The following is a 16,444-nucleotide window of genomic DNA, read 5'->3' as shown; positions in this document are numbered from 1 at the left end:
ATTCCGCACTCTCAGAAGTGCAGGATGTGGGTGTGTGCGGGGCGCGCGCGCCCGTGTGTGTGTGTGTGTGTGTGTGTGTGTGTGTGGTTTTTGTTGTTGTTTTAGAGATTAAAAATTGCAACATGTCTCTTTCTTCTTCCTCAAATCAATTGACTTTTAGATGGTATACAATCAAGTAATTCATTTCATTTCTATTTTTTCTCTGAGCAACTTGAAAACCCCAAACTAAAGCAAGGCTCCCATTTTTCCCCCTGTGTGTGTATATGTATATATGTATGTGTTTTGTCTCTAATGCCAGCAGGCAGGGCTAATGTATGCAAAAGAATATGCAAATGCTTAATTGATTTTTTCTTAAATCTCTTGTCAGTAAAAGTAATGAATTGGTCTAAAATGATTTTAATAACCCAGAAGTGTCACCAGAAAATACTCAACCTTTTTTTTTCTCCTGGAATTGCTTATAGTCTCAAAAAAAAAAAAAAAAGCAATCATGGAATGTTAATTTGCCCCCTTTAAATATTAAAGATGAATCTCTCTTGTTTGTTCGGAGACCATAGGCAAGGTCCTCTCATGGATTTCCCCCTCCTTGCTTTGCCTTCTTGGAATTCAATTTTCCTCAAATCTCGTTTAAAGTGGCTTTTTAAAAAGTGGCTGCATTTTAATATTGGTTAGACAGAGTGACCTGCATTTCACCTCGGGTGTTTGACTTGTTCCAATAGGTCACTGCCATGGGGTTATTGATGGGGAAACTCCATTGAAATTTGTCTCTTCGCAAATGGCCTTTAGATCTTCCAACGAGTTCAATAACTAGTTATAATGTGGAAGGGTAAAAATGAAGGCCCTGGGCTAACAAATTTGATGTTTCATTTTTATGCTGGAGAAATTGTTAGAGGTTGGGTTCCCCACCCCCTTCCTTGCCCATCCTGGCCTCACTGACTCTTGTCAAGTGAGGCCCCCACTCTTGTCCAAAGCTGCTGGATTGTATCCCCTTTAAAATTGGGGCTGGGGTGTCCCTTTTTCCCTTTGATGCAAGCTTTAATTCTTCTTTTTTGTTGTTGTTGAAAATTCTGACTTATGGCTGCAGGAAGCTTGCGCTGCTGAAGATTTGTAACCTGAACTTTCCTGTTAGAGGCGGAAAGGACTTTTACTTTTAAAGCTCTCTAAATGTGGTTTTGAAAGATCTAGGAATTAGACTGGCTTAGGGGAGCTTACAGAGAGCTCCCTGACCTGGTGCTCCCAAAATTAAGAAGCCAATAGGAAGGTGGGATCCCTCTTTTGGGAGCTGATGAGGGCATCTCAACATGCTCTTGGCCTCTGAGCTGCCAGAGACCCATGGGATCAGACACCCAGGACCAAGGAAGGCAGAGACTGGGAAAGGCTAAGGATAGAGGGAGAATTCCAATACAGCGGGCAAGAGAATCCTGGGTCTACTCCAGGGTCAGAAACAGAATTCATGGGGACTTGGCTCGGTAACTGCTTGCTGAACTTCCTAAGAAGGGTGCCCGGCAAAAGCCCAGTGCCCAAAGATGATGCATTTTACTGAACTGGAGAGAGCAGAGGAAAATGATGGGGGGGAGTTGAAGATTTTATAAGGTTTCCCCTTTTTTTCTGGAGCTCTTAAGGAGTGGGAGAGGAAAGGGCAGGGAAAGGGAAGAAAGGTCTTCATTTTATTCACCCCAATCACACCCAAGTTGGGGAGCCGGTGACTTCTCCAGAGAAGCCTCTGTGAGAAAGGGCTGTGGAGAGCTCGTTCTCTCCAGGCTGACCCAGCCATATCCGATCATTACCATCATTAACCTCAGTAATAACAAGAACATCATTCCCTCACAAACAGAGCTCCCTGCGTGCCTTATTTTTTTCCTCCGGGAACTGTTCCTTCTCCTTCCCTGCCCAAAGGGGTCCAGTTAGCTCAGGCCCCAAGTTTCCCCTTAATAAGCCCACTCACCTCCCTTCCAAACCTGGATCCCTAGATGAGAGTCATTCCAAAGGCAAGCCTTGATTCCTGGGGTGGGAGAATCCAGTCCGAAGGCAACATGTAAGTGCCTGAAACTAGGGTGCCACTTCCCTCTATCCCCTTAAACCCAGAGGCAACGTCTTGGTGCCACTTGCGCTCTCAGACAAACCTGCCTGAACAGATCGGGGCACCCCAGGGATCGCCACAACCCCATGAAAATGGGGGAGCCCGGGAAGGGCCCATCGGGCGGCTTCAGGGTCCGGCCTAGAAGAGGACACACAGCCTGCTCTTTCCAGCCAAGCGGGAATCAATAGCGATCTGTTATAAACTTCCCCGCAGCCCCTCCGCGCTCCGGCCGCGGCGGGAAAGCCCCATCCTCAGGCCGCTCGCCCACCTCGGCCCGCACCTTGGCCGCCTTCTGCGAACCCCGGACCCCCAAGCTCGGGTCTCGCCCTCTCCCCGTTTTAATTACGTGATTGATTTTCGCTTTGGCCGCGTCGGGACGCCTCCGCCTCGACTGTTTAAATCTTTCGGCTCCCTGTTTTGCATTTCCGAGTCCTCCTGATGGGCTGTAATTTAGATACTGGCCCTCGGGCGGCTGGGTCCGGGTCCCGGTCCGGGCTGCGGCCTCGCCCTACACTCCAACGAAATGGTCCTCCCGGGCTGTGCGGCGCGGCCCGCTCTGCAGCCGCTTCACCGCGCGGGGATCTCACACCGTGCTCCTGCCCATCCGCCTTGCTGAATTATTTTGTGCTCCGTTATTCTCTGATAGAGAAATGTTCCGCGTTGGAGTTAGCACTCCATGCCTGGGCTCGGAGCCGGGCTGCTCAGCGTTTTTGTTTTCTCTTCACCCGAATGAGGTGTGTATGTATGGGAGGGTCTGGATCGAGACCCCGGGAAGCGCGACGCCCGGCTCCAGGCTCGGCGGGGAGCTCCAGCCGCTTCCCCCAAAGACGCGGCCCCGCCGGCGGCCCAGAAGCGCCGAGAGAAGCGAATTCGGCCGCAACTTTCCACCATTCCGGCGCGAGTGGGACCGCAGGGCCGGCGGCCCCCGGCCCACTGTTGGCCGTTGGGTCTGATTTTGCTCCCCAGCCCCAGATAGAGGCCCCATCACCCGGGCAGCCCCAGCGGGCAACGGAGCAGCCTCTGGGAAGTGGCCGCGGTCCCACACCGGAGGGACCGAAGGTGAGGCGAAGTAAGGGAAGGAGGGGAGGCATTTCCACGTATGGGAAGACTAGATGCGGGGTGCGGAGAGGACAGGGAAGACGTGAAATTTTAAAAAGGAGCCCCTTCTCCCACCGTGGCTGACCTTCCCTTCCTCTCCTCCGGAAGAAAAAAAAAAATCCCTCCTTTTCCTCCCTAAACCGTTGGTCTCCTGCTTAATCTCTCATCTATTTACAACTAATAAACTCTTCTCTGATTATTTCCCCATGTCCTGTTCGTTCTTTGATCCTTTTCAATGAGGCGAGCTCTAAGTTACTATTAGCACTATTTTATGATCCTGCTTTTCCCTCAGGGAGAGGAGGGAGTCGGGAATGTCCTTCTCACTGGGGAAGAAGTTCAGTGAAACGTGAGTTGGTCACAACCTTCTCCCTGCCCCCCCCCCACCTGCAACAGCCCAGCCCCAGCTCCCTCAAACCCTCTCCCCCCACCCCTTCCCGCAGAAATGTTGCCGGGTAAATAAGAGTCCGCCTGCCTGGCTATTAGGATTCTGGAGACGTTGGCATCTGTAGCAATCATTAGTCAAAGCCGCGCAAGCTAAAGGAGCCGAGGAGTTGGACAGAAAAAATCTTGGAAATGATATACAGGAGCTGCGGAGGCATCAATCCCGGCCGATAAGAGCTCGGCTGCCGGGAGTGAGGCGGCCGCTTAATTGGGCCCTGGGCACCAAGAACAATTGGGGAGGAGGCATCTATGGGTCGGGCAGTGACTCTGGCACCATTTGGGCACCCTACAAAAATAGTGGGGGACTTGAACGCTCTTTTCCCCAAATTTCAAAGGCCCAGTTGGCGTGGGGGGACAACGCCTCCGTCAGCCCCTCCACCCTGGGAGCCAAGAGGAGGAGCGGAGCTAGAGGACTCTTCCCTTCTTCCCCCCCCCCCCCCCCGCGCAGGCTCAGCGGCCATGGCTCACGGGCCCACAGGCCTAGCCGCTCCACAGCATGTGGGATCTTCCCGGACCCGGGCACGAACCCGTGTCCCCTGCATCAGCAGGCGGACTCTCAACCACTGCGCCACCAGGGAAGCCCTCTCTCCCTTCTTAGTGACTGTCTTGGGAGGTACTGCAGGTTGGGGAGCCTGGGCTGGGATTTCAGGTCACAGGGACAGCCTGGAGAGGGCTGTGGTCCCTAGAGCGGGTTTTCGGGGGCAAATAACTCATTTGGACTCAGCCTTGGAGATAGCAACAGAATCACTCCCTTTAATAAGCAGAACAGCCCAAAGATATTTGTTCCCGATCCCCACTCACCTGATGTCTTTATTGACACAGAGATAGAGAGACAGAGAGATGCAGTAAGTTTCAGTCCTTCTAGAGAGAGATCTATGCCCCTACATATAGATACATGCATTAAGGAACCATCTCTAAACATACTTTCAAATATTTAAGTTTGCAGCAAAACTGCAAAGACTATAAAGATCTCCAAATATGTAGCTTCAATATGTAGCTATTTTATGAGTTGGGACTTTTGCATAAATCTAGATAAAATTTTCAAAATAGAGATTGAGCAACACACACAGAGTTCTTTCTAACCGAGGGAAAAAACTCACCAATTATTCATCCAGATATTTAAGGAGAGCTATACCAATACATCCCAGCTTATACATCCAACACTATAGAGAGATTGGTAACGTTCACACAGGAATTTGACAGAGGACTGTTACATTCACTGTGTATCTATAAATCTAAATATCTATAAATCTGCATTTAAATGTGGAGTAGAGAGGGATGTAAAACATACATCCTGTTATACACAGAGCAATCTATAAATACATTTTCACATATACAGCTATGGGATTGCTCAGCTCTCTATAAAGACACATGTATTTGCATGGAGACTTAGGAATGAGGGAGATTCTCTGATGCTTGTGGGTTTGGGATGCCCCAGCCCAGATTTCTCTGGGAAATAAATGAGAGTAAACTGAAGCCTGTGCAAATAAGTGCTAAGAGGGCCCAGGGACTCATATAATCTATGGCCTTATTTCCAGCATATGGGGCATCTCTCTGGCGATGGATAGGAGCCCTGACAACTGGGTCTGAAAGCATCCTGACTTGATGTAGCCCAAACTGAGACAGAGGTGGAGAACTCTTTACTTCTTTTCCCTTTAGCTCCCTAACCCAAAGCTGGGGGACTGATCCATGGGAAGCTGGGGTGTCTTTAGGAGGGGAAGGCTCATTAACATTGGAGCCATTCAGGTAAAATATGATTTTTTTTTTTTTTGTAACAGCTTGGTTAGAGAGAATTGTGAGAAGGCTATGGGCTTTCACACACAACCCTGCACCCATCTTAATTACATTAAACCCAGTCACTGACTGCAGAGAGTTTCCTCCATTCATACAATGCTAGATGGGGTCATCTATATGCCCCCCTCCCATCTCCTCTCTTCATGAGCTCTCTCTTACAGACTTGAATTCCCACCCTGTCAAGAAGGGGTTTGGGGCTCAGGAAAGACATCACAGGGAGACAGCGGCCCCAGAAAAGAGTAGAGCCCCCAGGAGCCATGGTATCTAACACCAGGCTCAGAAGCTGATTGCTTTCCACGTTAGTTCCTTTTTAACTAAGGGGTTGGGGGAACCAAGGTCTGTGTGGGCAAAAGAAAATAAAAGATGGCATGATTTTTAAATCTGGAGTTTTGAGGGGGGAAAATCACCAATGAGCCCTTTTCTTATTGGAGGCAGAGGATTTGGGGGGGACCTGGACTTCCTTTGAATTTTCTGCTTTGGTTTACTGGGGAAAGGGAGGTAAGGAGGGCCCCAGGTGGGCTTGGAGAAGTGCAATCCAATCTAGTTGGCCAGCCTGGGGGAGAGTGATTTACAAAGCAAAAGCTCAAATGCTACTTCCTGAGAAGTCACCAGATCAAAACAGCCTCCTCTAAGCTTTATGACCCAATCTCTACTCCCAACAGGAAAAGCACCTTCAATAAAACCTCAGCCCATGCCCCCATCCTCCACCCAGAGGAGGGGGAGAGACACAATCTAAAATGAGGGACCTGACCCTTACTCACTTCACACACACACACACACACACACACACACACACACACACACACACAACACACACACACACACACACACACACACACACACACGGTTTTCCAGCCAGAAAGTTGACTTTTCAAAGAAGTATTTACTAGACAAGAATTTTCTCCATTATCTGAGCAGAGAAGCAGCCCTAAGATATTTGGAATTGAGCCTGAAGAGCAGATTTGATCAGATAAGGATCTGGCCTCATAGTCCCACATTGCCTTCCAACCCCTTACAACTCAACAGGCCAACAGGACACTAAAGGTCACCAAGAGCCTGGCTGCCCCCATCTGTGGGGGCTGCTCCAGGGGGTTGGTTTTCCAGGGAGGCAGAAGGGAAGAAACTTAACAGATGCCTAGGGCTCGAGGGCATGAGTGGGGAGGGGAGGACAAATGGTCTTCAGGCTGGGCTGATGGGAAGTTAGTTTAAGGCTGGTTTACTGTGTCCAGCCTGGCCTTCAGACCTCTTTCATACACACTTGGACACATACATATACTTTGTCTGTTCAGGTGTGGTGTTCTGGGCTGGGGACTGAGAGAACTGGGGATCTTTCAAGGGCAGAACCCAGCCTCCTCTACCTCTCTGAGAGCTGTGGCACATGCAGAGCTGAAGGGATCCCAAGGAACTGAGCCCACACATTCCCCCCCACACACAATATGGGGCTTCAGATCATGGCACTTTCTATGCACTTGTGTCAGGTGTAGAGAAGTAACCTCCATCCTGCAAAGGCTCCCCAGCATGCCCAGAGCCTTCTGGTCAACCTCTCATTCTAGCTTCTAAAGCTTGGTCATCAGAGGCTGAACAAGGTCCTGGATAACCTAACCCAACTTCCCTAAGTCCCAAATTTCCTCTCCCTCCCACCCCCCACACAGTGACTCTTCCTAGGAGTGGGAGAAGAAAATGGATCCCAGGGTTCTTCTGCAGGACTCAAGGACAAAGAGATCTCTATCACCTCAGTTCCTCAGTCCAGACTCCTTGGGCTCCTGGGGCCCCATCAGAGCAGTGAAGGGAGGTATCACAACAGACACACCATTCTGGGTTATAAAGACCTGACAAAACAGATGTGATTTTCTTGGCCCTCTATCAGCTAGCCTCTTCTTTAAATTGAATTTCAAAAAGCCAAAAGGCCCTAGCTTGGGGTCCTGAATCCAGATTCTGTCCCTCCTCCACCTCTAAGGGCTCCAGGGTCTCCAATCCCACTGAGGAGGAGGCTCAGAGCAGTGCCTGTCTCTCCAGGAAAGGAAAGCACAGAATTAAAGCCCAGGACAGTGATGTTTCAGCTCAGAAACTCAGCCCAAAGCAACTACACAAAGAGAGGGAGAGTCAAAGACACAGATAAAGTTGACCTGGATATTAAGAGGGGCTGAGGCAATAAAATCTCTCTTCCCAGTGCCTGCTTAGAATGAGCCAACACTCCTGCCCTTTCTTTCCTTACTTTCCTGGAGTCTGGAAACTCCAGCATGAGATATCCACATAGAGGTGAGGATTGGTCTCAGACAAGACTACCACACCATCTACCAGGGAAAAATAAGTTTGTGTGCTCTAATTCTAATTCATGATAGAGGTCAATGGAGTGGTGGGATTGAAGGTGACTTGGGAAGTGGGAGCTCAATGGTTTCTGAGAAGAGCTGCCCTCCCTTTGGTTTCTCATTCTAATCCTTCCCACCTGACCTGTGGCATTGGCCCCAAATCAGCCCCACCCAGAAGACAAACTGACAGGGGGGTGCTGACAAAGCCTAGCTCAATCTGGGCTATCCCTTGACACCCCCAGAGGAGGGCTTAGAGGTCTGGGTGGCACAGCCCATCAGAACTCTTGCTCCTCAGTCAGTTCAAGGAGGGCAGGAGTTCAGGAGGAGGAGGAGAAGGGGAGGGGAGGGGAACTCAACCAGAAAATTAACCCTGGAACAAAGCCTTGGAGACTGGGGGGAGAAACGCCTGGGTCTGGACCTGAAAGTCAAGTGTTCAGGAGACATGAGGACAAGCACTTCTGCCATACATGCACATTCTCTGTGCCATCAGATGGTCTTGCTCAGAAATAGTTTATCAGCCATTGCTTGTTCTGCCCTAACCCATGTATAAACACAAACACCAAAATCTACACCTTCAGTGGCTGTGTCCTTTGATAACCATTGGCCAGGACAAAGGATCATCATCATCATCATATCGTGTTAAAATAATGGAAAGGAAGGGACTTAAATCCATCACCTGTTTAGTATGGGGGCAGGGAGGGGGAAGGGTCCTGGTTTTCTGTGCTGATTCCCTTTTCCAGAATGCTTCTTTCAACTGACTTGAAGTTATTCAACACACCAAAGGTACCAAATACAACTTTCAAAAAGTCTCCATTTTTGCTCCCTTCCCCAACCGTGCCAGAGACACTTTGATAAAGCTAATGGCTTCTGGAGCATTTCCAGAAAGATAAATCAAAAGAGGTCTCTTCTAATCACTCCACCTGTCCCCAAGAGGATCAGAAGAGAATGAAAGCAAAAAGGTGTGCGAGGTAAGTGTATAGGGAATAATCATAGTCAGAATTTGAATTCAGGGCTGGAGTTCATACCCACACCCACTGTACAGCCTAATCTAGAGTGCATTATCTATAAAGTCCAGGGAATTGGGTAAGATCACACAGGAGAACATGAGAATAATACAGAGGATGCCCCACAACCTCAGATCCCAGTACAGTTGAGACTGATCTCGAGGTATAACTTTGTTAGAACTGGAGGACGAAAGCCAAAGACTCCCCAGAGTGGGTCAGGGACAGAGAAAGAGGGCTAGAATATTCTCAGCATCACTTATCCCTTTCACATCAGAGACATGGAGGACCCAAGAACTAAAGAGGGTGGTGAGGAGGGAGGAAGAGGAGTCCGGGGAAGGCTGAGACTGAGACCCCACTACCTTTTGGCTGATTGGTTGCTAAAGGCCATGTGACCCTGCTTAGCGCATTTCTGATTGGTTGCTTGACCTCTTCTAGGGTTAAAGACCTAGGAACAAAATTAAAAGCTTTCCGGGTTAGTTGGTGCACCTTGGCACCTGATGGACCGCCCATCCCCCTACTCCAGAGAAACCTCAAATTCCAGAATGGGGGAGGGGTGGGAAAGCCAAGAATCTCAAGGCCCGTTTGTGTTTGTACTATTTCCATTTGTATTAGTCCTACAAAACAGCAAAATAAATAAATAAATGTTAAAAAAAACCCCACCACAACAAAAAACAAACAACAGCAATGCCGTGGCAAATTATCTGAGAGGAAAGACAATCTGCAATTACTGGGGTGGGAAGAAGGGGTGATATTTACATGGAACTTTTGAGCCTAAGAAACAGGAAAAGGGGGCGAGGGAGTCATAGAAACCCTCCAAGAGACGCTGTGTAAATCTGTAAAACAGAAACACACTAGCTCACCCTGCTACACAGAGCTGAAGGGATTGGGACTGAGATCTGGCCAGGAGTGGGGGAAGGCAGCGAGTCTTGCCTGGGTGTGGGACTTTGGCCCTGGTTAAATTCTTGATTGAAGACCATTAGATTCGCTCCCCAAGACCCAAGGGAGGCTGGAGGGAGGGGGGGAGTCAAGTTATAGACCAAGGGAAACTCCCATCTCCCTGCTGCTTGGATGGAAAGTTTCCAGAAATCCTCAAACTCAGACTGGGAGGGAGGGGTAGAGTCGGGGAGGGCCCGTAATGAGAAAGGGAGAACACGAGAGTTAATTCTCCAATGGGTTACTGGGAAGAGTCCGCTGGGATCCTAACGCCTCTCCAGAAAATAAAGGGGTGGGAGGCTGGAGGGGGAGGCGGGTGTTGAGGGACTGAGGCCCGGGAGGGGAGGCTTTGGAGAGTTCTCCACCTGGGCGCCCCGCTCTTCAGCTCCTCTAGCATGCGACAGTCCCCTAGAGCGAGGGATGGGTCTCCAGCTCTGATGCCCCGGTGTCCTTGGGTCTCTGTCCCCACCCTGCCAGAGTCTGCCTGAGCTCCCTGCCTCTGCCTGATTCCTGTTTCTTCTTTCTCAGTCTTTTGGGCGACAGGGGCACGGTAACAGCGTCCTCCTCCTGTCCCCCAACTGCACCTCTCCACCCAGTGGGTGCCCAGAGCCCTTTGCCCCCAAAACATTCCCTCCCCCTCTGCTCCGGCTCACCCCCTCGCTCCCCTCCCCCTTTCCCCTAGCCTAGATACCTTGCCCTCTAAGGACCCGCTTTCCACTCTGCTTTGGAATTCCTGGCCCCTTCAGAGAACCTGCGTTCCTATGTTGTCATTTTCTTGGTTTAGCTCCCAGAGAAGCACGGGGAGGTGAACACTACGTGTCCTCCACACACAGGTGTGGAGGACATGTCGTGCCTCCGTGCCCAATGCCTCTGCTGTTCCTTCCTAGAAACCTGAAGGGAGTCCCAGCCCGAGACTGGCCCCAGGGTACCATGCCCATATTGGGTCCTGAGGGCTCCATCGCCCAGAGGCTACTCTCCCCTCGGAGCTAGGGGACTTTCCTTGCCAGCCTAGTAAAGACACTGCCTCCACTCCCATGCCCATTTATACTCCACTCACAGCAGGAGCCTCTAGGCCTCCAGGGCCTAGTTTTACCTCAGGCCAGCGCTAGGGATGCCAGGAAAGACCCCGACAGTTAGAGGGAGGGGGAGGCATGAAACCACACTGGCCCCAGACAGACTAAGACCCCAGACTGTGGAGACTGGGACAGCTGCCCACCCAGGCCTGGTGGTGAAGAGAGAGAGAATGTTTCGGGACTCCCTGGGCTCCACCCGCCAACTTTAAGATGCTTCCGCCATTTCAGTTCACAGCCTGTGAGCTCAATAGTCCCAAAGGCCTCCTTCCCTGTCCCCCTCCCCAGCTGCCTGCCCTGCCTGGACTCTGGGCCACTGGCCAAGGGCTGAACTGGCCCCTCCCCACAACAAGGGCCCCAGAGGCCCTTTGCACTTGCATCTAGAGTTTACACACACCTAACAAACACCAAACATCCTTGTGTCTGCCGCTGTCTTTCTTCTCAACTGAGAAGGGAGAGGGGGTCAGGGAGACCTGGCAAAGCTCTAAAGGAACAGGTCTCTCTTTACCCCAGTTGACTTGCAGCTGGAGGGACTGAGGGGCTGGGGGTGGGGAGGGCTGGGCTGGGGAGACAAGCTCCCCGATCCTCCTACCTCCCAGCGGCTTCTCCTCTTCTTCTCCCACCCCGGCCTGGGGAGGTCTGGGGAGGCCTTCTTCCCCTCCCTTCATGAGTGGGAACTGCCTCCTCTTTGGGGAGGGGGATTAGGTAAATGGGAGAAAGGGTCAGAGAGAGAGAAAATTAACTTACAGCGTTCGTCTGGGATTCATTTGCGAAGATGTAACCTCTCTCACCATCATCCCCAGCGCCGTAATCCCCTCTAACTGCCAGGCCCTCTGTCCTAGCATTAAACCTCACCAGCAGCTGCGTGGCTGGACAGTTAAGATTATATATGATGTAAATATATTGTGGGTTTGTCAGCTCTCCCTACACCATAAAACTTGGTTTAATGACATCACGTGGTCCCCCAAGAGCCACTCATGGGCTTGCCTTCAGGCCATTCACATAAATAACCTCCAAAAGTTTCAAACTCCTAAATTCACATAGAAGCAGTGCGTGTTTCTCTAATGCTCAGTTACACTAAAAAGCCCTTGTGTCGCTCCTTGGCCTCACCCCCATACCCCCCTTGCAGGGTGGGGAGAGGGGAGAGGTGGGTCTTTATTTATTTATTTACTTCCTTCCTTCCATAAGGACCTGTCGCCTTCGAGGTCGTGTTGATTTTTTTTTCCTCCTATTTTGTTTTCTCCTCTAATTGCTCAGAGTGGGCCGTGTCCCCCTCTTCCCACTCCCCCGGGAAGGTAAGTCACGCTTCTTCCCCTTCTTTCTCACTGCCAGAGGGGGTAGGTTCCAGGGCAAAGTGGAGAAGCAGGCTCCATGGTCTCTGTTTGGGACCCAGAAGCCCCTCCACTATCTCCTCAAGAGCAATGCCAAACCCTGGTACTTGAAGATTGTTCCAGGAGGCCGGCTGGTGAAGCAGAAGCCTCTGCTCAGGGAGAAAGCAAGAGTCTGGGCCACATCCACTCTCAGTGCAAGGGAGTATGTCCGAGGCCTCTGTCTAGGTTGCGGTCGCTGATGCCGCTGAAGCAGAGGCTGGGCCCTGAGCGCAGGTCTGCGGACTGTGACAGAGGGTGGAAAACTGGCAGGCACGCACAGCTGTGTCTACCCAAGTCTGGCCGACTGGAGTCACTACTCCAGCTCCTCCAGGGAAAGAGAGACCCAAACCCTGTGGGGAGGAGGCATCAATGCACAGCGGGGCTGGTGTACCCTGCCCAGCCCAGCGGGTCTGAGCCACACTGTCCCCACCCCTGGCCAAGCTCCCCGGGGCGATGCATCCCCTCACCCCACCTCACCTCAACCCCCGGGAGGAAGCGCAGGGCCTCGGCAGTCAGGGAGGCTGGGGTGGGTGACAGTGGACACCACGACCTCTTTCTTAGTTAACTGTCACCCACTGAAGACGCCAGTGCTTCTCCACGCTTCACTGCTCGCCCAATAGTTTTACTCAGCACGGAGAAAAAATTAAAATAACTCCCTGAAGAAAATTACACATTTTATTTGAGAGAAAGGAGACAGATGAGTTGGTGCAGGGTTGGGCTGACTGCTAAGCGCTAGTGGAAGAGAGACATTACAGGTTCCCTAACCTGGCCTGAGTGCAGTGAGAAGGGGAAGGGTGTAGCCATGGGTGCAGTTCAAGAAACATGTGTGGAGACCTCCTACATGCTAAGCATGGGGTGAGGCAAGGTTCTTGGGCCTTTCAGAAAAAAAAATGACAAGACTGGCAGTTTAGGCTGTGGGATGCAGAGAAGTCAGTCCCTATAATAAATCCAAGGAGCATCAGCATTAATAATCATAAATATTCTCCTTGCCCCTCCCCAAGCCTCTCTGCTCCCTTTCCCTCTTGGCTGCTGGAATAGACTTCTAGCCCAGATCCTGTACTGGCCCACGCCCCCAGTGTGGGGGGCCTAGGCTCGGCTCCAGGAAATCACCCCGTCGTGGGAGGCGGGAAAGAAAATGCAGTAAAGTTTTATGAACCCTTCCCGCATTTGTTTCTCCTATAAAGTACTTCCTCCCCCATCCCATCCCAGGAGCCTGGGGCGGAGCAGATCTTTGGCCTAGGCGAGCCTCAGGCACCACCTGAATTATCTGCCGTTTCCCCTTCCCTTTAGCTCCCCCTCCCCCTCCACACAAAATCCCAGAGACTGAGATAAATGATGGCAAACAGACCCAACTCAGGCACTGGTCTATGCAGCTCCTCTCCCAGCTAATTGTCCTGCATAGCCTTAGGCCCTAGGAGGTGGGGAAGACAATCTGAACATTTCCTGCCAGGCAGGTACAAACTGCAGGTTGCCTCACTGCTTCCCCACCACCTTAGAAAGCTCACACACCTCCTCGCACAGCGCCCCTCTACTGAGCAGTACCAATGCTTTCTGAGCATCCTTCTGGGACCAAATAGCCCCTCGGCTGAGGGCTCAGCCCTTCCTCTATGTCCAGTGAGGCCCGGGGACCATGTAGCCCTGAGAGAGCTCTGCACAGGTCCAGAAGGGCCTGAGTCTGAGCACCGTGGAGCCATGGGTCCCTGGTCCCTGCAGATCAGCTCTGGCATGCTGTGGGGCCGCTGCCAGTCTAGAGGCCTCAGATCCACCCAGCCAAATTGGGAGTGGGTACAGAGGCCTGAATGCCTGGGACAGCCATAGCATGGGAAAAGCCAGTACAGACGGCTTGGGTGCCCCTCCCCTTCCCCGTGAGGTCCTTCTTGGAGCCAGGGATTGGGAAAAAAGCTCAGTTTGACCTTCCTCTTCTCAATACTCCTAGAGGCTCCTAAAAATTCTTTTAAAGGAGAGGCTTAAAGGCTGTGGGCCTCCCCCAACACCCCATAGCCCATTTAGACAATTTTCCCCATTACATGCCCCCCAAACAGAGAGGAGCCGCAGAATCTTTAGTCCTGTTCTCTCTTTGTCTTTATTTGATATGACAAAATATAGTTTCAGGAAAGACCTGGAGTCAATAAATAGTTGGGCAACAGCAATGAGCAGGACACCGAAAGTCGTGGCAGGGACTACTGGGGCAGCCAGGAGCCTCTGGGACCTTTGCGGGGGTCCAGTAGCAGGGAACCCCAATAGCTGAGCTAGCTAGCGGTCTGAGGCTGGGGGCCTGAGAGGGCATGCAGAGAGCGCAGGCTGGACAAGTTCCCGGGCTTTGGGGTGGGGGGCGCAGGTTGGGAGAGCATAGGGCAACCAAGGGGGCCCTAGGCAGACAGTCAGTCATCTTCCCCCTTTCATATGCAAATCATTAAAAATATGAACATCGAGTTTAGTAGCTACAAGGAAGCACCCCGAGTCTGGTGCCAGCATCCGCCAGGCACAACCATCCTCTTACCGAGCCCGCAGCCGGAAACAAAGGAGAGGGCGAGGCCGGAGGGTCCCGGCGCGCGGGGCCTGAGGCGCCCGCAGGGCCCACCTGAACCCCGGTGGCCACGCTGGGGCAGGAATCCTGAGACGCGGCCCAGGCCGGGTTCGCTCAGCACCAGCCCCTATGCCACAGCCCTCTGGGGATCCTGCGGATAGCCTGCCCTGGGACCTCGGTGCTGAGCAGAACTGAGGGGAGTCCGGGCAGCGCGGGCAGCCACGCGGGAACCTGGGGTCGGTGGGGATGCGGAATGCCAAGGGAAAGAGCTTTTGTCTGTGAGGCCGGGGAGCCGATGCTCCAAGCCCCCGCCCTACACCGAGAGGAAAACCGAAAAGGAAAGGCTCAGGGACCGAAGCGGGCTCGGGGTGCTCTCGGCGGGCCTCCCCGCTGCCTCTAGAGAGCCTCTTTGCTTTTCATTTTGGAATCTTTCTTCCACTTCATCCTGCGGTTCTGGAACCAGATCTTGATCTGTCTCTCGTTGAGACACAAGTTGTTGGCGATCTCTATGCGCCTGCGGCGAGTGAGGTAGCGGTTAAAGTGGAATTCTTTTTCCAGTTCCAGAGTCTGGTAGCGCGTGTAACTGGTTCGGGACCGCTTGCCGTCAGTCTCTGGAATATAAACCCCCCAAGCCAGGAAGGGGTGAATAACGTGCAGCGCCCCAGCTTCCCCATCCCAGGCCCAGGCCCCCACCCGCGGCCGGAGGGAGAAGACGCGAGCGGGGCAGGACAGGCCCGGCGGGCCGCAGGCGGGCCCGGCCCAGCCCAGCCGGACCCCGGGAGAGGCGCCTCCGCCCAGGCAGGAAACTTTCCGCCGCAGCCTTCACTCAGCAGCCGGAGGGGCTGAGGGGGTGGGGGAGAGAGGGAGACCCAGGCTCGGACCGAACAATAAGCACCCTCGAGACCCGAGCACCGGGGACCCCCCTCCCGCCCCTCCCAAGTCGCTGGAATCTTCCGGAGCGGCAAGCGGCGGCCGAGCCGGCTCCGCAGGGGAGGGAGGAGGGACCGCGGGGGGATCCCCGCTCTGGAGCCCCGCGCTCCTCACCCTTCAGATCCCTCTATTTTTTTAACTCCCCCCCTCTCCCCCCAAAATTGAATATTGCCTTTTATACACGTTTTGTTCCTATGATCCAATTATGTCGTCGTAAATTTGGGCGCACACAGCCTCTAAGCCTTTTAGTGGACAGTTTTACGAGCCATTGATGCCTGGATCGTAAAATTTATGGCCGCAGGTTTTTTTTCTTTATTTGCCCCGCATGGCCTATAAAACCCAGGCGGACCCGAGAGCGCAAAATGAAGTCCTAAAGTTTACCGTGGCTCATGTGCAGTTTGGTCATCCACGGGTAAATCTGTGGCGGGGCCGGTGGCTGGCTCAGTCCGGCGGGCTGCCCTGTCTGCGCCTGCTCCTCTTTGATCTCCCCACTGCTCTTAGCTCGCTCCTCCAGCGCTGGGCGAGCCGCCTTCTGACTGTACATCCCGGGGTTCAGAGGAGCCGCTTCATCTCTGCCCAGAGCGTGTCCCGGAGCGGCCGCGGCGCTGCAGGCGGGGCGGTCGGGGTGAGCCCGGGGGTTGGCAGCCATGTCTACCCCGTGGAGAGAGTTGGAAGGCGCAGGCGGTGGGAAAGTGATGCTTAAGTCCAATCCGCCGTAGCAGTACCTGGATGCCTGCACCTCTGAGGCCGATCCATAGTTCCCACAAGTTTGCATGTTATAGGCAGGGATATTGGGGCTCTGCTTATAGAATGAATTGGCTACGTAGGAGCTCATGGCGGGGAGGGCCCAAAAAAATTTCTGCACCCTTTTTGATTAAGGGTGATTTGTGA

General features: G+C 52.6%; 1 protein-coding gene across 1 annotated transcript; it reads right to left on the bottom strand.

Annotated features, from left to right (window-relative positions):
• Window positions 1-14,214: 14,214 nt before the first annotated feature.
• HOXC5 (homeobox C5) lies at window positions 14,215-16,444 on the bottom strand. Its single transcript, XM_059081838.2, has 2 exons — window positions 15,935-16,444; window positions 14,215-15,234 (listed from the first exon to the last, which is right to left on the bottom strand). The coding sequence occupies exons 1-2, from the start codon at window positions 16,386-16,388 to the stop codon at window positions 15,020-15,022; spliced, it is 669 nt and encodes a 222-aa protein (XP_058937821.1). The 5' UTR covers window positions 16,389-16,444; the 3' UTR covers window positions 14,215-15,019.

Source organism: Kogia breviceps, chromosome 12 (genome assembly GCF_026419965.1).
Source record: "Kogia breviceps isolate mKogBre1 chromosome 12, mKogBre1 haplotype 1, whole genome shotgun sequence".
NCBI lineage: Eukaryota > Metazoa > Chordata > Mammalia > Artiodactyla > Physeteridae > Kogia > Kogia breviceps.
Note: the sequence above shows the minus strand (reverse complement) of the source record. Positions and strands in the feature narration are given on the sequence as shown.

Excerpts from the sequence above, each read along its gene's own strand:
- HOXC5 (XM_059081838.2), bottom strand. The coding sequence starts at position 16,388 with ATGAGCTCCTACGTAGCCAATTCATTCTATAAGCAGAGCCCCAATATC. Across the intron at positions 15,235-15,934 it reads CAAACTGCACATGAGCCACG|AGACTGACGGCAAGCGGTCC; the intron begins GTAAACTTTAGG and ends TTTATATTCCAG.